This window comes from Asterias rubens, chromosome 7, assembly GCF_902459465.1.
Source record: "Asterias rubens chromosome 7, eAstRub1.3, whole genome shotgun sequence".
Taxonomy (NCBI): Eukaryota; Metazoa; Echinodermata; class Asteroidea; order Forcipulatida; family Asteriidae; genus Asterias; species Asterias rubens.
Window position 1 is genome coordinate 8,153,775 of NC_047068.1, and position 23,597 is coordinate 8,177,371.

At 38.3% G+C, this 23,597-nt stretch overlaps 1 protein-coding gene across 6 annotated transcripts in view; it reads right to left on the reverse strand.

The window, feature by feature from the left end:
- Nucleotides 1-21,081, reverse strand: part of LOC117292374 (RNA binding protein fox-1 homolog 3-like) — a 64,288-nt gene extending 43,207 nt beyond the window's left edge. The window contains exons 1-2 of one of the 6 annotated variants that reach the window (XM_033774402.1): nucleotides 19,843-21,081; nucleotides 6,543-6,899 (exon numbers count right to left, since the gene is read on the reverse strand). In XM_033774402.1, coding sequence (XP_033630293.1) covers nucleotides 6,543-6,899; nucleotides 19,843-20,007 — 522 coding nt within the window. In that variant the 5' untranslated portion in view covers nucleotides 20,008-21,081. Of the gene's footprint in view, nucleotides 1-6,542; nucleotides 6,900-10,630; nucleotides 10,795-19,842 lie in introns of those variants that run through there. The other 5 variants (XM_033774403.1, XM_033774400.1, XM_033774399.1 and 2 more) reach the window with 5 other exon arrangements.
- Between the last annotated feature and the right edge of the window lie 2,516 nt (nucleotides 21,082-23,597).

Here is a 23,597-nt window from a genome sequence, read left to right on the forward strand (position 1 = left end):
TGCATCGATTAAGTATTACTGTTTGGTCAACGATTCTTCTTATATTCTTCCTTTTTAGGACTCCTCAAGTTTTCAGTAAATGTTTTTAAGAAGTTTGTGTTGTTCCTATCCCTGTACAGCTACAATGTAGTATATATTTATCGGCATGTTTATTGGCTTCTTGTTTTTTGAATTAATTCTCTAAGGCGCCTTGAGCGTCTTTTTAGCTGGATTTTGGTGCTACATATAAATACTGTTGTTTATTATTATTATTATTTTAAAATCAACAATGTAAATGAATATAACTATGCATTGCATATTTTCAACCTTGTCTTTTACAAAAGAAAAAAAACCCACAGAAATCTTCACCATATCCATCTTCTTTACCGTACACACTTAAAACGTTAGCGTCGTATTATTTCAGCTTTACTCCGATGTGTGTTTGGCACTGAACACTCAGTGCTTTTTCCATAATGCAACTGTTACATCCATTAAAATTGTTATTGTGTTACCTCTGGCTTTTGACTTATTTTTCGCAATAAACAATAGGAAATGAGGCAAGACCATTAATTTGCTCTTTCAGCCTTGGTTTTGGTTTTCTTGCAAAGAACAGCTCAGACAAAAATCTTAATTGCTCGACTCTCATCAGCCCGATTTCATAAAGCCTGTAAGCACAAAATCTTGCTTAGCATAGAAAAGTATTGCTTAGCAGACAAAGGTTACCAACCAGCCTTACATTTAGTTTGCATTGTTATGACCAGTGCCCCCATTCAATTTTTTGGACAGCAAAGAAGTTTTTTAAGTGGTATTTTCTACAATTGCGCCAATGGACTGCATCTCTGAGATCAGTAGATGTCCATATAAGGAGATACACCCAGTCAATGGGCAACCATTTAAACAAATCACAGCACAGCATATCAATGAAAGGATCCTATTGGTGGTCGAAGGTCACATGATCAGTAACCTTAAAACTCCCTCCCAATAAAACCATAGGGGTTACACAAAAGGAACCTCCTCTCTGGCCCACCAGCAAAACCACACACAGATGGTTGAGATATCTTTAGATAAGTGTAAACCATTTCTTGATGATGAGGTAAAGTACCATATGGATTCCCCTGCGGTATTACTCAAGGTTGCACTGGATTCTAACCAAATTCCTCTACTGAAATCAACCAGAAACCTGGAATTTTCTTCATTTCTTAAAATAGAAAGTAATTCCTGACAAAAAAATCTGTGACTGCAATCTAAATTTCAGGAGGTATTTGGAAGTGATGGCATTTCCACCTTTTGGTAACCCCTGGGGTTATATATTTCTAGGAGCTTTTGAAAACAGTATCCTCAGTGATAGAGAAGTAGATCAAAGAGCAGGAAGTATTTATATCGAAAGAAAATAACATCAATTTTGTCACCAGGGAGATACACCGTCTGAATTCAGATACACTTCTGAAATTTCTCATCCTTGTGTATTACAAATTCAAGGGTAATTTTCTGCCATCATCGGACACTACAAAAAGTGACAACAAATTGAACAAATGCTTAAGCAACCACAAAATCAAGAACTTTCCAGAGCATGAAAGGATAATTTACTTAGAGAAACCTTTTTATGATGAAGGCGTGTTTATGAATTTTCTTTATTCTTCTTTCTTTCAAAACATGGTGGGTTTTGTTGTTTAGGTAGAGGTTTATGTAAGGGTCTGGTAAGTTGTTTTAGGTGCATTTGAGATTATTCATTCAGTATTTGTAACTCCATTATGTTAAACATCAGAGATTTTACAATAACAGAGTTAAGAGCTGAGCAAACAAGACAAATACATTTTTTAATACCAGCTCAGAGAATCGTGATGCATATTTCAAGACAGGTGACCAAGTACAAGCTTGTCCAATGCAAGTCAACTACCATCAACAATACACTGCTTGCTTCATAGAGGAAGGCCAGAGGTGCATGGCGGCACTTCAGATGTCCATTGATCCAGCGAAACCTGTCTTTCGGAATCTCTCAAAGGAAACCAAGACCATCACATTCAAAAACTCCAAAACACCAGCTGTGGTTGGAGAAAGTGGGAAAAGCACCAGCTCTACAGTTGATGGCAAGAACTGGTTTTGTTCCACATCCCTTCTTCAGGAATGTCATACAAAGATGAATAAGGTTAATTATGCAAATCTCACCTCTAAGCACCATATAAAAAAATGATCACTCTGAGGGGATCCGAAGACATCGATTCAGGCGCTATTATGACAAGACCCCTTTGGGGGGTTTCGGCTGAGTCCCTATTCATCCATCGTCCTGACGTCATCGTATCACTCCTCTTACGAAGCTGCAGGCCTCCGAGTTGAAGACGAAAATATTGAGATGGTGAAACCTCCTTGGTCGAGAAGAGAAGCAAGTGGAGTTCCCTTGTTCAAATAATTGGCATCTTAAAGGGGAACATTACAACAGCAATGCTTCACATACAGACTAGAATATCGCTTAAAGGCATGGATAACTCAAAATAATTGTTAGCATAAAAACTTTTTTGGTAATGAGCAATGGAGAGCCGTTGATAGTATGAAACATTGTGAGAAATGGCTCCCTCTGAAGTAGCATATATTTTGAGAAAGAGGTTATTTCTCACTCAAATAATAAAAGATTCCATCTGCAGCCTTTAATAATGCATCTGAAATCACACAAAGTAATGGAACAAGGGTTGAATTCTTTCATTATTCTCTGATTTTCACAGATCTGTTGTTTCATGCACATGTTGGGAAACACCAAGTGAGAATGGTCTTTGGCAACTACCAAAGGTGTCCAGTGCCTTTAATAGGAAGGGCCTCACAGTCGGAGAAACTCTGTCAGGACGTTGAAGGATGCTTTTGAGATGAATGTTTGAGAAGTCTTATGAACAAAAGAGGCAGAGACGGCGCACATGATACATGTACCACTTGATGAAGATGAGTCAGATGGACACTGAAGACATACACTCCGCATCAGTTGTAGACCAATCTAGTTTTTTTGTTTCCCTCAATGAAATGCTTGCCAGCAAACCTTACAATACATCCAGAAAACATACCAAGTCCAAGAATTCTCTCAGTCAGTGTCACAGTGTTAGCCAGAGAGGTGTCTGGGTGGTTTCGTAAACCCTGATTTAAATGCGGACAGTGGACACCCTGTGTTATCTGTCATATGTAAATGATTGTAGGTGACCAACTCAGACACCCAGTTTTATCTGTCATTTACATCAGTTGTAAGTGAACAATCTGGACGCCCAGTTTTTAAATTTCCAGCAAATTTGGACACCCTTTAAGTACCGAATCTTGGCCAAAACCTTGCTCCCGGTTATATACAAAGACATTAATAAAGTTAAGGTTTGTCGTCTAGAAATCTTGCAGGTAGAATGTTGAGCAACTAATATTTTCAGTTTCAACTCAAATGGAACATATTGCGATCATTGATGCGAGTCTTTTTTTAAAACATAATTTTGCAGAGTTTGTTGTCAGCTATTGACTGCAGCCATGTAGTCAAGAATTATTAATGGTATATATGTAAATCATCTACCAGATGGTGTTAGTCAACTTGAACTAAACCCTACTCACTCATGAACGACACCATCCAGGTATTATTAAATACATCAGCAATTTGAATTGGCAAATAATCTGCTGTTTTAAATCACATAGTTTATGAACTATTGTTTGTTTTTTAATGTACTTATAAACCTGTTTATTTGTGTGTTTTGTTGTCACTTAGTCTCCACGGAAGACTCTGATACGGTTGAAACGTCAGGCCATCAACATTTTTTGAAATTTTTCAAATAGTTTAATTCTTGAACTGTTATTGTACTAACCCCCTCAAGTGATCCTGTGTAAGCCCGTATTCATACTCAATATCATGTACAACACACGACAAACCACCAAAGCACAAAGGTTACCCTGCATTAATATTTCATCCATCAAAATTGTTTCTGTAGCTTCCAGCGGGGAAGATAAATAACTGAGTCCAAGACACTTGAAGCGTAGCCGGCCATTTACATCAATGAGTTGTTTTTTTGCTTTCTTAATGTATTCTCTTCAAGTGAAAACACCCTCTTGGCGTTGCAGTTGAATGACTGTAAAGTGAAACGTGTTACCAATCTCGTTCCTGAAGCCATTTTTTCATTCAGTGGCGTGTTCGGTTTTCCTAACACCTTTCTTTGAAGAAAATAATGTTTACGACTACTACTGTGTAAATTGAGAGTCTGCTAGCAATGCAAATGGAAACCTTCTAAAAATGTTAAACAACTTGAAACAGATTCAGATTGTGTTATCGCTAGTAAATAATTTTCTTTATAAAAAATGTATAAACCCCTTTTTGGCTGCCATTGTTGGCGGAATGCTGTGAAAGTGTGAAAGGCTATCATTGGCTGAGAGTCATGTGCAGCATGTTTGTCAACAAATACACGGTGGTCAAACACATCATGTGCAATTCATCTATTACTAAACAATTTCATTTTAAAATTAAAACTTGGCAGGAAGCCCGTCATTAACAGTCCATTAGTATATCGTGATTTTGCAATTCCAGAAAATACAACATCTGTATTGACTGCAGTCTATAACTCATTTCTTAATGCCAGGGTGTTTTTCTACAGTTGTATCAACAACGGTTTGAAACGCCTGCGATTCAAAAAATCGCTGGCTGTATTTGCATCCCATAATTGCAGAAACACACAGGCACAGGATTAATGCTTATTAAGGATTGGCAGGGATCCAGAAATTTGTGATTTGGCCGGACATATTTTGCGCTAATAAGCATTTTGCTATGCTAACGGATATGGGAAATCATTAACAGATTAGTCTCCACCTCTATAATTAAAAATCAAAATTTTGGTTTGATAACCTGTGTCTGCTAAGCATGTTTAAACTGCACTAAGCAACTTTTTCCTAACATGTCATTCTCCCATGGTTTCAAACGAGGTGTTGCTAATATCTACGTACATAAATATTAGGTTGTAGTTTGTAGGTGACAGCAAGGTGCCAAGTATTGTTAGTAATAATTCCTTGTAATAATGAGACGAAGACCGGAAAGAGAGTCAGAGATAATATCGTTGGACCCTGAGACACGCTCCGATGCCCGGACACAGATGGACTAGTGTAATCGAGGCCGATCTGTTTAGTCTTGGGGTGACAAAAGCAGTAATGGGCTGGATGAGCGACGACTAAGAACGGACGACTCTCTGGAAGATCATCAGTCTCCGAGGTGATAGATAATGACTCTTGGCTAGTAATTACTAAATTATTATTACTGATTTCCTATATCGTTGTGAAACAATGAGTTTGTCACGCTGGCATCATGTGCTGTCAACGCCATGCGGAACCAAAATGACCAATCAAGAGAATCCAATTAACATTCCAGAAAATATTACTTTTCACATTTCAAAACAGTATCGGAGATATTTCAAAACAATATCAGAGAGGAAAACTTTTTTAACTTTTAGAATGTTTACGAATTACAATTCTTAGATGTTTGATTGTTTTGCTTCTCCTCTGCTGCCGAGGAACATTTTGATAAAAGTTCACAGATTTACAAATAACTTACAGGGTTTACAGAAGGTAATGGTAAAAGAATTCCCTTGAAATATTATTCCATGAAATGCTTTACTTTTTGAGAAAACATTAAAACAATTATCAATTCTTGTCAACAAGAATTACGGATTTTAGTAAACACATGTCATGACCCGGTGGGTTTTTCCGTTATTTTCTCCCAACTCTGATGACCGATTGAGCCTAAATTTTCACAGGTTTGTTATTTTATATATAAGTTGTGATACACATAGTGTGGACAACACTGTTTACCGAAAGTGTCCAATGGCTTTAAGTACCACAAACGAACTGACTCCTTTCTTTTAATAGATACTGAAATGGACAATCTGGTGCATTTTTCTTCTTCACAAAAAGCACATTCTGAGACGCCCTTTTTGAGGTTGTATAATCTAATGCGTTGTCTCTTTAGTTTGATGGATGCCGTCATGAACCAATAGTGCAGACTACCTTTAAGCACTCTACTAATGCGACAAAAAACTTCACCTTCTCCTGAACATGATTGATGAAATTACTCACACTATATTAAATCTTCAATCCATGGAGAAAGCACACAGGGGAAGAAAATCTCATTAAGACATTTGCTAAGAATTATACCATCTAACGGAAATCCCTCTACAGATGGAAGGAAGTCTTTAAAGGGACACGTTACCTGTGATTGGACGAGTTGGTCTTTAAAAAGCATCTGTAACCGTTTGTTATAAAATGCATACAACTTATATACGGTACGCCTATTTGTGGAGTCAGACTCCACAAAATGGCAGATCGTGTTAGTTTGCAAAGTAAAAGGAAACCCACGCAATTTCGAGGCATATTTGTGTGGATCATTATCTTCTACTTTTAAAACATCTTTCTAACCATATGCATCTTATAACAAACAGTTACAAATGCTTTCCATGAGGTCAACTCACCCAATCCAAGGCAACATGTCCCTTTAAACAAGCACAGATGAATCTACTGAAAAGGGAATCTAAAATTGTAAACCCCAAGAAATAAATAATAAAAAACATTCTTACGTAAGGACTCGTCAGTACCTGGGTGAATGTGGGCGTGACGCCGGCTTGTTCCCCACTGACCGGCGGGGGCCCCTGCACGAATCCCACTGCTGCCCCTTCCCCCGTAGGCTGGGGTTGACTGTAGACGGGTTGCTGGCCGGGGCCCTCTTGTGACTGTGTGTAAACTGCTGGGGCGTCGGCGGGTGACTGGGGCACAACGGTGGCGGTATACTGTTGAGGCTGGATCTGTGGCGCTTGTTGGTAGGATTCTAGCCCGTTTTGGGCGAACTGAGGTTGCTGGTAAGGGCCCATGGGCACCTGGGCGGGCATCTGCCCATGGATTTGATGCTGACCTGCCATCGCTGGCATCGGATGCTGCTGAGGAGAGATAGAAACAAACATGACTTGACGTTAATACACTGTTTATCAAGAATGCATTCCCAACATCGTTCCTTCTTATGACTGGATGCTAAGATGGAAACCTAATCTCTCTCAGATGGATGTTACTGAGCTCGCATTCTTCGGCTCCGTCTTGTTGCGGCTTCTTCTTCTTTCTTACTTCCCCCTACATCGCATATTCCGAATCATCAATAAATGAAATGTCGTGTACCGTTTCCTGCCCTACCAGGAGTTGGCAATTAGTTTGCAATGATGTACATCACCGACCAAACCCCCGTTACTGCCCTGCAGACAGAGGGAGCTTCAAGATTATTGCCAAAGATGGTATCTTGATCAGGCGTGGTAAGACTTGGCATCAGATGCTCATTAAAGGGCAAGTATGATCACAAGTGGATCCTTGAATGGAATGACCGTGCAAAACTGTCCTTACTGTGACATCCCCTTTCAAAATGTATTAGATTATCATTTATCAAAAACAAAAACAATTCAATAACTAGAAATCCACTTATTGTGAGTATTATAGTTTGTAGATTGAATTTTAGTTTCTTACCTCACACAAGTGAGAATGTGACAACAAACTAAGAAAAATTAAAATTGTGTACAATTTCAAAAGAATCGCAACAGAAAATAATTTTGTTTAAGTTGAAATGAAAGAGCTTTCCCTGTTTACGGCTTTTATGCTGAAACCCAACAGAATGAGAAAGAAGATAAGGGAAAAACAAGCTCATTTGCAACAAATCAAGCTTAAATATTTTAAGAAAAACAATCAATCAAGTATTTACACTAAAAAATAAAAAATAAAAATTCAAAACCTCCACTGTCATTCCCCTCAAGAAAAATATCACAGAGCTTTTAAAGCACGCAAATTATTCTGAGCAAAATGGCAAATCTTGCTAAGCTAAAACCAGGATACCAGCCAATATAAATGCCACTGTTAATGACTGCTCTGATACTACTGTCCACTTAGCAAGGAAAACCAAGATTATCCAGTAAGCAGCTCAATGACCTGGCCCTGGTTTTGAGAGCAATATTGTCAATTGCTTCTCAAAAACCAGGGCCAGGTCATTTACTGAAGAGATAAGAGTTGTTTATCCAACATACAGCTTTTTAAAATTGAGGTTAAGATACGTGTAATCACTCAAAGCTCCTTAAAGATAAATAAATTCAAAGTCTTTGAAAGTCTCTTTTAATCGCCGGTAAATGGTGAACAGAAAAGCTTCTTAAACCAGCAATTAGGTTTCGTCGTCTCCGTGATGCGTCAAATGAAAATTGATGACAACAGCCGAGAGCTACATGAACTCACTTGTTTAAAAATGATATCGGTTGATTGTGGCTCGAGCGGCAATAGCAGGGATTAGTAAGCAAGATGAACTGGGTAACTACAGATTTTCCTGCAGCATTGCAGGTGTAGTGGAATCATAAACTATAGGATCCATTTACGTCACTTCTTCTTCATTTTTTCTTTTCAGAGTAGTAAGACTCTTATAAGAATGTAAGCCTTGCAGAACGACGTGACCAGCAGTGAAAAAGTGTCTAGAAGAGTAGAGTGGGAGAAACGAGGCAATAATATCTAAGCCCTTGTATAAAGCAATACAAATGCACCTCTTATCTTCAGTGATTTGGCTAATGACAAAAACCTTCTAGTCAAACGTTTAATCTAAAGTGAAACCGTAGTACACAGAAAAGAAAGAAAACAAGGAGGGAAAATCCTTTTCACGAAACTTCTCCGTAATTCTCCAAGACCTTAAAGAATGCTTTTTCAAATTATCTTGAATAAACCATCAGGTCCGACCCTTAGAATAGAAAGTTAATTTTTCTTTCTTTCGTTTTTTCATTCACACAGAAATTATGTTGGCATAGTGTTACATTGTCTGCGGTCAGTAAAAGGGTCCGACAACTATGCTCGAGAGTCGGTGTAATTTTTGTGTGCAAGATGCATTAACGGTTAGACTATTGAATGGCAGTCTCTCAACCACCAATTGCAAATACGGCCTTCTTAATTGAGTTAAAGGCCACCAGTGTATTTTCTTGTCTTGCTGGTATATGTGGACATAATTATTTGATGTATCCACTTTTGCCCTGCAGTTCAACAGTGGTAGCACTGCAATAGGCGCTTCCTAAGAAATATACTGGTTGGCAGGTGGGGGAACATCGTGCCTTTCTGTATGAGGCTGATGGTGGTGTGTCACATATGCGTTTCTGCGTCTGCCTAATGCAAAACCAATACTGTCTGTTAGCAGGCGTGAATGTTATTAGCAGAAGGCTAATTCAAGAAACAACACCGCCTTTAATATTAATTACATACTGGATCATTTGCCTATTCTGCCTTCAAAAAACATAAAAATGCTCCTCAGAAGAAACCCTGGTTTGTAAGAAGTTTTCATTAAAGACAGTGGACACTATTGGTAATAGTCAAAGACTAGCCTTCACAGTTGGTGTATCTCAACATATGCATAAAATAACAAATCTGTGAAAATTTGAGCTCAATCGGTCATTGAACTTGTGAGATAATAATGAAAGGAAAAAACACCCTTGTCACACGAAGTTGTGTACGTTTAGATGGTTGATCTCGAGACCTCAAGTTCTAAATCTGAGGTCTCAAAATCAAATTCGTGGAAAATTACTTCTTTCTTGAAAACTATGGCACTTCAGAGGGAGCCGTTTCTCAAAATGTTTTATACCATCAACCTCTCCCCATTACTCGTCACCAAGAAAGGTTTTATGCTAATAATTATATTGAGTAATTACCAATAGTGCCACTGCCTTTGAAAAAAAATCTCAATTCTCCAAGAAGAATCCCAACATAACAACAAGCATGTGAGTAATGTTTTGATTGGCATATAGTTGACATGCACTGACCTCACAGCTATTTCTATCTTTCCATGAAAGGGACAAACCCTGCATGTTCCTTTTTTCTGACCAAAATATCCAATATAATGAGATACGCGGCAAACAATGGATCCCAATTCTAGCATATGGCTCCATAATAAGTCTGTAGTGTAACCTCACATTTGATTCTATCATGGCGCTTCTTTACTTGTAAATCTTAAACCCGATCCAAAATCTTTGACAGCTATTAGTGACAATGACAGGCACCCACTGGCACCAAAGTATTTATGTCCTCACAAAATTATTTCCACTTTCGTTTAATTTTCTCTATTCATAACGACACAAGCAGCCCGGTGGACCCTCAATTGTGCTCAAGTTTAATCCGATTCACAAACTGATTTCATTTCGGCAATTCTTCTTCATTCATCTATATAGAAAACAAATCATATTTGCTCCCCATTTTCATTTTACGGTGGATGTTTACTTCCTCCCACTAGACATCCGTTAATAGATAACGACATTAATCTATGAAATTTCCCACAAAAATACACCCTCTTCGATCTCCAACAAAACATGAACTTTAAAAACGGAATCAGTTTCAAGGTTTTTACAGTGTATTTTAAGGTTGATAAGTAACCCACATGGACTGTGTTGCTGGGGATAATTTGTTTACAGCAATTTTCCCACACATGTGCGTCACCAAAATGTTGCCGGAAAAAGCCAAGTATACATACTAAAGTAGCATACTGATCATTGCTTTGAATTGAAGACTGTCATGAAACCATTTCCTCATGCATGATCCAGAAAGGGCACACACGTATTAGGAGTTCAACTCCTTGTTAATAAAAAATGATACATATTACGGAAATGTGGATGGATACCTTCTGTGAAGCCATGTTGACAGAATCAAACTCCAAACAAAAACGGAAGCGGTGAATGCAAAGTCGGCACAAGTGGGAGTGATATTTTTCCAGATGACTCTTTATTGTTGTGTCTCAGCGGCTTTCACGATCAAATTTGAGACTACATCGACTTGGATGCGGAAACTTAAAGCAATATTGGAGGAGGAGGAGGTGGTGTGAGCCAGCCATGGAGAACGACACAAGGCATGCTTGGGACTAGGGTGGCCTATTAGAAAGAAGGCGACAGACTTGCATATCACCCCTGTGCGTGGTGTGACATCCGTCGCAGGCTAGCAGTGTTGCATGCCAAGCGTTCAGCCCCACAAACTATATACCTCATGGCTTATTAATCACTCAGTTTTGTCACTTAATGAGATACATGGTATTCTGAGAAGAAAGATACTAATAATAATAAAAAAAGAGCAAAAAAAACCACATTGACTCCGCTCCTTCGCTTCTGAAATGGTCGAGTGTCAGTTTGGGTAATACAATACTCCGCCGACACTGAAATGTATATTTGGACGGATAATTATATCAAAATGGAAAGTAACATAACAGACAATTTCTCTCTGGCTGTTCACTCAGCGTCACCTTCAAACCATGACGGGTAATATTTATTGACAGTGAATTTATGGGGAAAAAAATGTGTTGCTATTAACATCATCTTTGAAAGATCTTTTTAAAAATATTTTGTTAGGAGGGGGATAGAAGAGACGACTCTATCAACAACTGCCTTTTAAGACTTCTTAGAGGCTCAATACAAAAATCCACATGGTGTGAGAAAATAGGTCTCAAAATCAAGCATTTTATGCATATGTTGAGATACACCAAGTGTGAAGACTTGTCTCTGACGATTACCAATAGTGTCCAGGTTCTTTAAAGGTAGTCATAAACTTGGCAAAATTTGGCAAAATCATTGAAAATGTTTTAATCATTCAATGTAAAATCCACATATGAATCCCTGGGAGGACTGATATAAATGTTAGCTTTAAAAAAAAACAAAAAAAACTCATCTCTTAAAAAGACATCTTGGATCAAATCATTAAGAAATACAGCAATATTACCTGACAGCCTGAGAAGCCAAGTCTATTTTCTGAACAACATTGTGAGATGAATCACTATAACACAGCCACGCGCAGAATACCAAGAAAAACAACCACAAAATGGAAAAATCCTTGTCTGCCAAAGCTGTTATGTTTCTCACCCATCAGAAAGTCTCGCCATAAAAAGAAAAGTGCTTTGCACTGCTTATCTAAAAAGTCAAATTCGACAGCTGGTGTGCATAAATGGTTCCCAAGGAGAGGAGGGAAAAAACCTCCTGTTTTATACAGGATTGGTAAGGATAAAACAAAACCATAATTGTTAAATTTTAGTCTGAAACCTTACTGTTTAAGTAGTTCATACTATTCTTTGCGGTGAACTTTTTGGGTTTCCCTCTGGTATGAAGTCATACTTGAGAAAACTGTAGGCCTATCTAAAAACCAAAGTAGACAAAAAAACACAACAGCTGTGTTCTCTTGTGACAACCAAAATAAAATTTTACATTTTAATGTGTTGAGGCCTACATGCTAAAAACTCTGCATGGTTTTTCACTATTTTTTCCTGACTCAAACAACAAAAAGCCAACATTTTTTCATTGATCACAAAAAAACATGAACACTGTCTGCAACTATTTTTATCCCCTCTACCAATCCTGTAAAAGACCTTTAAGCAAATTCTTTTCCTTTAAATTGTTCAATTGGATGATGAACAAGTCCCTAAAAGCATCCGGTTTGATTTACGTACGATCATGAAAACCAAAACAAACAACAGATCCAAGAATTTATCAAGAGCGGGGAGCAACTGTAAGTCATATCGATGGAATATGCCTGCAGCCTGGCGCAGAACACTACAGAAGCTCATCGTAGTGACTTTTCCATATAATTATACACTTTACTACAGACTCGTAGACTCATTTTTGTTGTCCCAGGCCATTACCACGCTCCTAATTTGCATGATTATTAGAAAACCACCTGGGGTATAAATCAGTGGCAAAATCAACTGGGTAATATCCATGCTTCCTACGCCCCCCCCCCCCCCCCCCCCCCCAAACAAAATCAATCTGCTCTGCCATATTTTTTTTTGTAATAGTTGGTGATTATTTGTAGCAATTGAAACAATTGCATTCAGAATTATTGTGACATGAATGTTTATTTAGCGTGCTGGTTTGAATGACTTAAAAAAAAAAAAAAAAACAAAAAACCAGAAAAAATAGAGGGTGGGGGAGAGCTTGATAACGTGGAATTACGAGTTTTTGCTCTTTTTGTTAATCTCTAATTGCCTGAAACGTTGAATAAATCTACAGACAACACAGCTGTGGCTGTAGATGGCCTCGCTGGAGGCAGCACAGATTAAACATACAACACATGGGCCTAGTCAAGACAATAGACAGACTGGGATGTTTTTTTGTTTTGCTTTTCAACATAATCCAGATTTTGCGGCAAAATCATAAAGAAGAAACAATGAAAGTCACATGTGAAAGTTCCAGCAGAATACAATGTCTATTCACTGGGAAAAGCAGCGAAATACTGTTTGGTATTTACACACAAATGTTGAATCCATCAACGTTTAGCGAGGCGACAGCAGGTACCAAGCGCCTCTCTGGCTACAGCATCCATAAACGGACATCAACCCTAAAACATGAGTCTTCGAAGAAATAATTTATGGAGTAATTTCTCAAAATTCAGGGGGCTGGTGTCTGTTCACGAATGCTGGTTGCGAGGGGGTGGTTGACCCACTGTCAACTCACTAAATATAGATGGATTTTGCTGTATTCTCAACAGGCACACCAGTTGAAAATTTCACTTTTTAACAGTTTTATTCTTTTTTAAATAAGTTTGCCGATAAATCAGTATTTTGTTGACAAAAACCACCATTTGACCCTACCTTCATAAAGGAGTTAAGCAATTCAAATTTAACACAGCGCTATCACAGCTGGGCCCATTATTGAAGTTATGTATTGTTTATTCAAAAAATCATTTTTCTTTGCTTACAAAACGTTGGCAGAGAAATTTGGCATGTTCTAATCAGCACATCCATAATTAAAAAAGGCAATTTTTGCTCAGATTGATTTTCAATGATAAAGTAAATATCACGGTTAAATTGAGCACTGCTATCGTGCGGGATATTCAGAAATATTGACTGTATCTGACTGAGTTTAGATAATGAGCCAACACCATCAGCTCTTTTGTTGTATGTGAACAGCTGGGGGAATGGTTGAAACATCTGAAGTTCCACGCATCTAATAATCAGAGAACAACCTTCAATGAATCAATGAACAAAATAATCAAATTGTGTCACTTTTTGGGACCATGACAAGGGGGCAAAAGACAGCAGTGATACATTGTAACTTCAATAAGGGACTATCACAAAAGAAAACATGAGCATGAACAAGATGGATCCTTGTCTTTGTTCCCCTTTCCCTCCCATCCAATCTTTGACACCTTAAAAGGCCCTGGACACTATTGGCAATTACTCAAAATAATTATCAGCATAAAACCTTCCTTGGTAACGAGTAATGGGGAGCTGTTGATAGTATAAAACATTGTGAGAAATGGCTCCCTCTGAAGTAAAGTAGTTTTTGAGAAAGAAGCAATTTTCCACAAAATTTTATTTCAAGACCTCAGAATAAGATTTTAAGGTTTCTAAATCAAGCATCTGAAAGCTCACAACTTGGTTCGACAAGGGATTTTTATTTTTATTTTCGACAACCAATTGAGCTCAGCTCAAATTTTCCCAGGTTTGTTATTTTATGCATATGTTGGGATACACCATACACCAAGTGCGAAGACTGGTCTTTGACAATTACCGAAGGTGTCCAGTGTCTTTACAGAATGTCTGATCATAATAACATCCAGAAGACGGTCAGAGCACACTTCCTTCTGACCATTAAGAAACCAGCTCTTCTATTGATCACAAAAGAGGTTTTTGACATGGTGTCGCCCCACACCTTTCTTTCTTGACAACATCATTTGTACATGTATATTCTCCAGTAAAATACTCAAGCACCTCACAATACACTGAGAGGCTGTGTACACTTCACTGTAAACGCTGGCCCCTAGTGTCACCTTACATGACTTTCTGACTGGTAAAGGCAACAATACCCAGAAGAACCTACGGTCTTTTGAAGAGGAGATTATCCCAACATGTCACCTGTACAACCCCCCTTCTCCCTTGGGGTTTTTTAGAGGCTTCACACCACCCCATTGTTGATGGACTGGTGGGTGTGAATCTACTATTCATTGGCCCAATTGGTTCATCTTCCTACATGATTGGTTTATCAGTGGTTAGTCAATGACTACAGTAAAAAGGACTTCAACAGTGCTTGGTGTATGTACATGGTATGGAGGTTTGGGGGGGGGGGGGGTTCTTAATTGTATTCAGTGCTGTGATTACTTCCTGTCGTTACCGATTCCATGCCCATTGGCTCTGAGCATAGAGCAAGGAAGCTAGCTGCTCTATATGCACAGAATATTTCCCTCTATGGTTGAATTAGCTTCACGAAAACAATTCCGTCTCAGTTTCAAAGGGAAATAGTCATAAATAACAAAACGTGAACAAAATCTATGTCATTTTACAATTTTTTTTTTTTAAATAATTTGTCTATGGTTGGTGGATCTCATTCAACATTTGTCATCAGGATGTGTTTCTCGATCAGAAAAAGAAATCTGGCCTTCGGGTTGGTGTTTATAAAAGCAACGTCCAGATAGACCTTGAAATTAAAAATTGCTTTCTATACACTACAAACTAATTCTTCTATGGTTTGCAGCATCCATCAGGATGCGCTCTCGAACAGAATAAGAAATCTGGCCATTGGGTTGGCGTTCCTTCGCAAGACGCGTCCAGCTTCTCCCTTTAACACCACGCTTGAGTTTTAATCTAGATCCACAGACAAAGAACAGCCACAGGGAGAAAATGAGCGACTATGATTTACGAGTGATCAACTTGCCATTAATCCTCACTAGCAAACTCATGAAGAGGGGGGACATTATCTTATTTATGGCATACATGGACACGTTCAAGGAATACATGATTACCATCTCGATGCCTCTCTGCACATCTTTCATTTATAGCTGGATACCCAGGACGAATATTAAAAACACACATAACAGAAAAAACAGCCACCAAAACATCAGTAGGTTCTTTGAAGAAAATAAAAAGAATTGAAATATGATGTTTTAGTGAACACCTCCCAAAAGTCACATCACTTGCCACGTTACTGAAGTTTGCCATCTGGGAACGACACAAAAAGTCATCTGTGGTTTGAAAGAAACTGAAAGTTATCTTTCTCTTTGTTTATAAACTCATTTAAACTTCCAACTATCTTGAGAAACTTCTTCATATTTAAGACTGCTTGCATCCCTCAGGACACCGTTGAGTCTGCTCTGTATCCCAGCAGTAAAGAACATCCCATAGACTTTGTACACACAACTCCTTGTGGAGCACCCTCAGTCTTTAGAATTCCCCTAAGAAGGCCTTTTGTGTTCCCTTTTCTGTTTTGTTCTTGGTCTCCCTAAGGTAGTGAATATTAATTCTGTCTCCATTATACTTGGTATTTAATTCTATTCAACAAATCAAAGTATGAAAAAGTGCCCAAAATCATCCTTGCAGTGCTCATTTATTTTTATTTTTTATTTTTCAAAAACCTGCCCCCATTATTTGATATGAATTTTCACAGAAAGCCTGTCCCTTGTACTTTGAAAAAAATAGAGCATGGAAATACTCTTCACAAATAAAAAAATAAAAAAATGATTTATACTACCTCTACTTGAAATTCTGAATATAAAAAACCCAAACCCATTTGCTGACAAAGCAGGTCATAAGCTAGCGTTAAATTCACACACACATCATCATCGGATGCTTGTTATTTTTTCAGCGGCTTAGCCCAGACACTGCCCCCAGCCAAAATACGCTCCTAATTAAATCTTTGAGAGCAATTATCACAGATTTAGCAGTCAGAAATTGATTGCCCAGGAACACCTTCCACCGACACTCTCTCGCACTCTCGCAGTGCGATTATCATTTACTTGCCTTGAACTTCTAAGCATATGTAGACTTAGAAATTAGAATCTATACATGGATTATTATTTAGAGGATTGTGACGAGCATTGAAAACTTTACAAATCGCGGAGCTATGTCTACTTTGGAAAATTTAGAAAATTTCATATCAGAACATTTATGTAGTTGTAGAAATTAAAATATACCCAATGGATTACTATTTAGAGTTTTGTGAAGGGCACAGTATATATTTTGTTTATTTGAATATTTAGAGACCATTAATTTCTGTTTATAATCATCACAAAACACCCAGGCATTGCTAATACTGTATGTTTTGAAACACAAACATTTTTGAAATTTCATATCGGGACATGACCTTTACTTTGACCTCTTAAAGTGAATGGGAGATTTAGGTCAAATCTTGCAGTGTTTCAAATGGTCCAAGCTGCTAGTTTGAAGAAACACATGACTGACAGACTAGCCCCAGGCCTGCTATCCATTTTAAGTTTCAAGCCCTACTATCTTTCAAGTCCAGCAAGATATTTGACCCCTTGAAAAAAGAAACACCTGGAAAAAGTCTTCAAGTAAAAAGGCTTTCGGCTTTTTGAAAGGTCATTAATTTAATCAACCTCTCACTGAGAGGGGGTAAGGAAACCACAAATCAGATTTGAAATAAGAAAAATATTATTAATATTTTTGTTTACCCATACACCGATGTGTGTTAGCATATTAAAGCTTATAATTTTACGAGTTTATCTTGGCGCATTGAGTTTCATAAGATTGAAACACAAATAATGATTTTTTTTTTAAATATAATTTCATCAAATATGATCAAACCACTTCAGAACTGCTTTATTTTATTTTCCTTTTATCTGCAAATTACTCCAAACCGTCTCGACATTACGTTGTATCCCAAGCCTTAATTCGATCAGACGAGAGTGTCTGACTTACCATCAGTCTAGTGTGAGTCAGTATTTACTCTTTAGATCGTTCAATATTAGTCAGTAAGGTTTTCACTTCTTCAAAGTGATGAGGAAGTCTTGATAAAGAAAAAAAAAGAAAGATCTACAAATAAACTTTGTAGTGAGGTGTCTGTTAAGTGCCTCTATTGGTAGACTAAGGAAATGATTTACAGGAATGCTGTTTAACAACTTAGAGTGTTTTAATGACAGGAAGTGGTTTTGTCCTTAAATGTTATTGATCCTGCTTCCAGAGATGAGATTAAAAAGCAAAGAAAATGATATCTGTTCAAAAAATCACATTTTGTAGGTTTACAGACTCTCTGCATAACTTCGAATAGAAATCTAGGAGGAGGTTTGTTCATAACAAGAGAAAGGTTTTCACCCAAATTACTATGAATGAATCAAACGAAAATAAATCTTCCCAAAACCTGACAAAAATAAGCTAGCTCCGTTCTTCCTTCAAGCAACTCCCATATCAACCTCTTCCACACAACTGAAAAAAAACAAAAACCTCCTCCAAGCTACAAGGTTGAACCATAGAGCAAGGACCGGAGCTTGAAACTAATTTCAACAAAATGTCTCTCACTGACCAACGCAAAAAAACAAATGCTGTGAACTTGATTAATCCCAGTCGCCCGGACTCGTGGGGTCCGGAATCCGATTACCCCAGCGTGGTTCTTCGTTTCTTGAAGATGCCTACACAGTGTGTTCCTTAATTGTATTACATTCAGTGAAAGCAGTGGAATCCTGTAGGGTTTTTCCCGGAGGTTATACAGCTTTTCTGTTATAATTAAGAGTCCATTAAGACCGGTGCACTCTTGATAAATACTTCTCTTGGCCTATGGTGTGGTGGCGACCCCTAAGGTTGAAATGGGGAGAGCTGTATAATGGGTCATCTACCCTGCTCATTCGAGGGTTTGTGTTTTTTTAATCATGCACAAAATTATCCATCAAGCTTCTTTGTTTCACTGGGCATCCAGTAACAAACTTCCATCGGTTATTAAAAGTGGAGCACGTGATAACAAAGCTGAAGTGTACATTCTTTTTATTTGAGTTACAGTAAATAAAAAAGTTAAAAGAAAAAGATTGTAGGATTTGACTGAGGCAGGAATGGAAAACAATTCAGCTTATCTTTTACACAACATTTTCGACTGCTAGGCTATGAATCTAGTCAGCTCAACCTGTAAATTAGTGTATCACTCACTCAGGGCCTAAGTTGCTTAAGCACCCCAAAAATGCTTACCAGAATACGGTACCAGACAGAATACAAACATTTCATGCACCATCTGTGACTGGTATCCTGCAAATTGTTGTTGTTTTTCAGCAGTGCTTTAATTTTTATGTTATACTCATCTTTGTCTGGATGATCATGCTTAATTTTGCTAAGCAGAATATTGTGAAAACAAATTTGTTGCTTAAGCAACCCTATGAATTTGGGCCCTACATATAGCGTGTCAAGGTAAACTTTGCTTATAAATGTAAAATGTGCTACACTTTCAAGTTTTCTCTTTGAACCCAACACAGTTCCTGCAGTCACTGGAGACTTAGACACAATACAAAAGTTGTGTTTATATATCCAATATAATCAGCTTCGACCCAAAGTAGTAATCTTTCCTTTCTAGCATAGCCACTCCCGATGGAGTCACGTTTTACCGCAGCATGGATCCAAGACATGGATCCAAGACAATCTAAATACGACGAGAACGATTATACTTCAAAAAACAACCGGAGTAACGGGCCACTTTGGCAAGCTTGACAATCCAAACAATCCAGGATCAAATTCAACCCCCCACATTGCTTGCATCTCATTTGATAGAAAAAAACTTCCGAAACGGTTGGCCATGGTTTTTTATATCAGGTTGATAGAAAGGTATGGCTTTTTATAACCTGTTATTGCACATGACATGACATATAGGCCCTACATCTATGAAATTCAAAACCATCCAGAATTTGTTTTTATAAAGCGGAGAAGGAAATCAAATGCATTTGCGCATGCATTAGACCTTTCTCAATGATTAGAATAGCATCCAAAAACCTTACACAACGAGTAATTTAAAATGTATGAGAAAAAACAGCACAATTGTATTGACTCACCAATGAGTCTACAGCAACTGTTTACAAAATGAAATAAATCATTTACTAGACATTTGTTTAAACCGACGCTAATAAACCAAACAAAAATGTAGACGTTACCATTGGTTTCTGCGGTGTCTGCGAGCAGAATGAAGGAAAGGTTCCATTGAGACCGTTAGGCGGACAGTGGGCACAGTAGAGTATCTGAGAGGTTTGGGGCGGTGCATGAGAGAACTGCGGAGGAGGGGGCAGCTGGGCCATTGGAGGCGGTGCATTCACCATCATCTTGAGGTTGTGATAGACTGCCCTCCTTCAGTGCAGCATCATCATCATGGAACACAAGACGTCTTGGAAGATGTGGGTTGATTGGTCCGAGTCTTGCTGTGTGTCACCATGTGCTGTGTAAACTGTAAACCTCAATCCCCACACAGTGCAACAATATACCACGCGGTGGCGATGCTGAGAATTCTTCAGCCAGTCAGTTCTGATTTTTTAGTTTCTGGAGGGAGGGTATCTATTACAAATTAGGCTCTGGATAGGTGTGAATGTCTGCTCTTCTCGATGATTCAACTCTTTGGCTTGTCTTGGTTTATACTGGGGAACAAATTCTCCGCCTTGTAGATTTGTTTATGTTCCTAATCAGGTCCGAGTCTTTTAGCTCGGCAGAGTTTTCATCATCAGTCAATCTAGGTTCGGTTTTTCGCTGAACGGAAACCTCATCTTTAAGATGCTACTCCGTGGCACAATTTGTTCAGCTGTCATTCCCTTTGTCATAAACCAGCTCTGCAGATCTCATTCTCTGAAATTAAATTTCCTGTAAATGCTGGCGGTGAATATCGTACGTGCAGCTACCTTTTTTCTCTCTATACATGTATGTTCTTCTGGCCACTACTTTAACATGACGCACAACAGATGATGATGATGGCCTACATTCGCACACGACAACAAAAAATCTACCCTTGGTAATAAATCCTAGATTTTGGAAAGTAGAAATCACAGCGCCTTGCTCACTAGTGTCGTCCAATTATTGATAACCAGCGTCCGTTAAAGTGAATCTTGAAGATTCTTCCTCAATTTCTTCAAGCATTTGCAGGTTGAGAAACACATCCATGCAGTTTGGAAGTCAAGCAGAGAATACAATCAGGTCATTCATAGTGTGGCCTTGTTTCTCTATGGGCAGTGCCATGTCACAAGCTCAGGTGTCACGAACAGCCTCAACCCACTGCAATTTCTATTGTTCGCACTCCTCACGATGTGTAACAAATCTCAGCACTGGTTTAACAAATCTGACACCTTGCTGGCCTAGTAAGGAGAGGTGTGCGAGAAGTACAAAAGACCTATTGTCTCAGTGTGCTGATTGTACTGAACAGAATGAGAACAGTGTTAAAAGCTCCTAATGATAGAGCCAAGCTATCAGTCTGTAAATTGCACAGCCTGGGTACTCTTTCTGTCTATCTCTCGGTCGGTCGGTCGGTCGGCCTACCTCTCTATCTATCCCCGCCAACTGTTACCTCATTTGAATAGCAAAAGAACTTATTGATGGGCTAATTGTATCATGTGTCTCTAGGGGAGAGCTTGCCTGCTGTGGTGTGCCGCTGCTGGTCCGACAGGCGAAAGTGTGTGTGTGTTTGTGTGCACACACAGGGAACGACAGTGTGCAAATTTGAAATTCTGGTGTAGCCAGCTAGAAGTAAATATTTAACCAAATAATATCGACCACATTTACCCATGTACTTCATCAGGCGGTGGCGGGGGTCTGGGGGCACGTTGGCTCAGCCAATGTGTCGAGGCCGGCCTCAGGGTTGGAACACTGCCTGGACCAGCCATCACTGTGTGTTTATGGGATACTTGATGATTATTCCCTTGAAGTGTTGGAAAGTCAGGGGGGAAGGAGGGGGTTATGAATATCAAGGAGTGGTCTTTGGGTGAGCATGGCAAGGGGGGATCAGTTGGGTTTTTTCTCTAAAGCTGATTTACTCAGCAGCTGTACATACATTGATTATGATCTGAAACCATTATATAAAACCACTAATCCATTGCAGTTATAACTCATGGATTTGCATCTATTCATATTCATAACCAAACTTACGAATATTCAAATAAGTTTAAACAATGTAACAAGAAAGAAGGGTACACCACAACATGTACTGATTGATAGAGTAATCTGCAATATAACATAAAAGTTGCCTAAAAGCTGTCTTGGTTTTTACAGCCTATTGTAGCTGGATACAATGTAGGCGGCAATGAAACTATTTTTGTGATTCAAGTTTGAAGATCAATTCAGAGAAACTTATTGTTATGCAGCAATGATAAGAAATATTTGTCCAAACAGTTTCAGACTTTGGATCTTCAATAAGGATTGGATTTTTCGCCACTAAACCTTCATAAAAGTACGCTCAATCATTCAAAATCAATGATGCCCATAATACAATATTGAATGACATAAAGCATAAGTAGTGACTGCTCGGCTGTATTGAAAGAACTCAAATAATGAAAAGAACAAATTATTCACTGTCAACCTCATAAAAAGAGACACCAAGCAGAAGGAGTAAAAGACAATCAACCATAAGACAGATGACAAGATGGTTTTTAGACATTTTACATTTCAAGTTAAAATTGATTGGCAAATTTAAGTGTATTGTGATCGGAGCATCAATAAGACGACTCCAACAAAAGCAGGTAAAAAGGGGACTACAATGAAAAACGTGACTGTAAGATTCCCGGCATGGCTAGGCAATGCCGAAAGAGACCTGAAATCAAATTATCCTAACGTCAAAGACAACAAAAAGAGCATTATGGAGTTTGCTGGGGCGGCGAGAGAAAGAAGGGGCCGCACAAAGACTGTAGAAGCTTTCACAATCACAGCTCTCAGATGAATAGGGGGGAAAACTTAAACATGTGATGAATTGAGGAAATTCATGGAGTAGTTTTAAGAGTCTTGGTTTTGACTTTGAGATCAAAACATACTCGTCAACAGTAGAGTCTTAATTAGATAGAATCTTCTGTGCATTATGTTCAGGGTCTAAGAAGGCTGGAGTGTGCAAAGATGTTTTGGCTTGTGGTAAGAAGATTGTTTTGTTATCTATCAAAAGCTTACCTAACATCGGAAATTCAAAAGGGACGAAAAAGCTGATACCGAGCAAAAAGGATTTAATGGAAAACCGATGGTGGAACGATTCTTCCACAGTCTACAAATTGTCAACAATTAAAAATACACTCTGAGTAAATTGAATTGGGAACAATAATGTAGGAAAGGTCACAAAGGTTGCGTCAGCATTGCTTATACTTATTGGTCAATATTTAAAACTTTTGCAGTATTCGTTTTACAAAAGAAATCAGGGAAAAATGTAAAAAAATGAAACTGTTTAATGTGAAAATAACCATCAGCTTTAATGTACAACCGAGAATTTTGCTTTTAAATAATTTTAAAATAAAATATTTTTTTTCCTAAAATGCTCTTTGGGGGAAATTTTTCCACAACTTTTTTCAGGACAACATTTTACAAAACTATTTCGCCTCCATGATTATCAACAACCCAACTTATGCACAAAATATCAAACCTGTGAAAATTTGAACTCAGTTGGACTCTTCTCACACGAAGTTGTGTGCTTTCAGATGCTTGATTTCAGGACCTCAAAATCTAATTCTGAGGTCTCAAAATCAAACTCAAATATACTTCTTTCTCAACAACTATTTTACTTCAGTGGGAGCTGTTCCTCACAATGTCTGTTACACTACTAACAGCTCTCCATTACTCGTTACCGAGCAATGTTTTATGCTAATAATTATTTTGAGTAATTTCCAATAGTGTCCAGTGCCCCTTAAATGCAGTTACGTAGACATAATCATGTAGCAGATTCTACAAGAGCACAGGA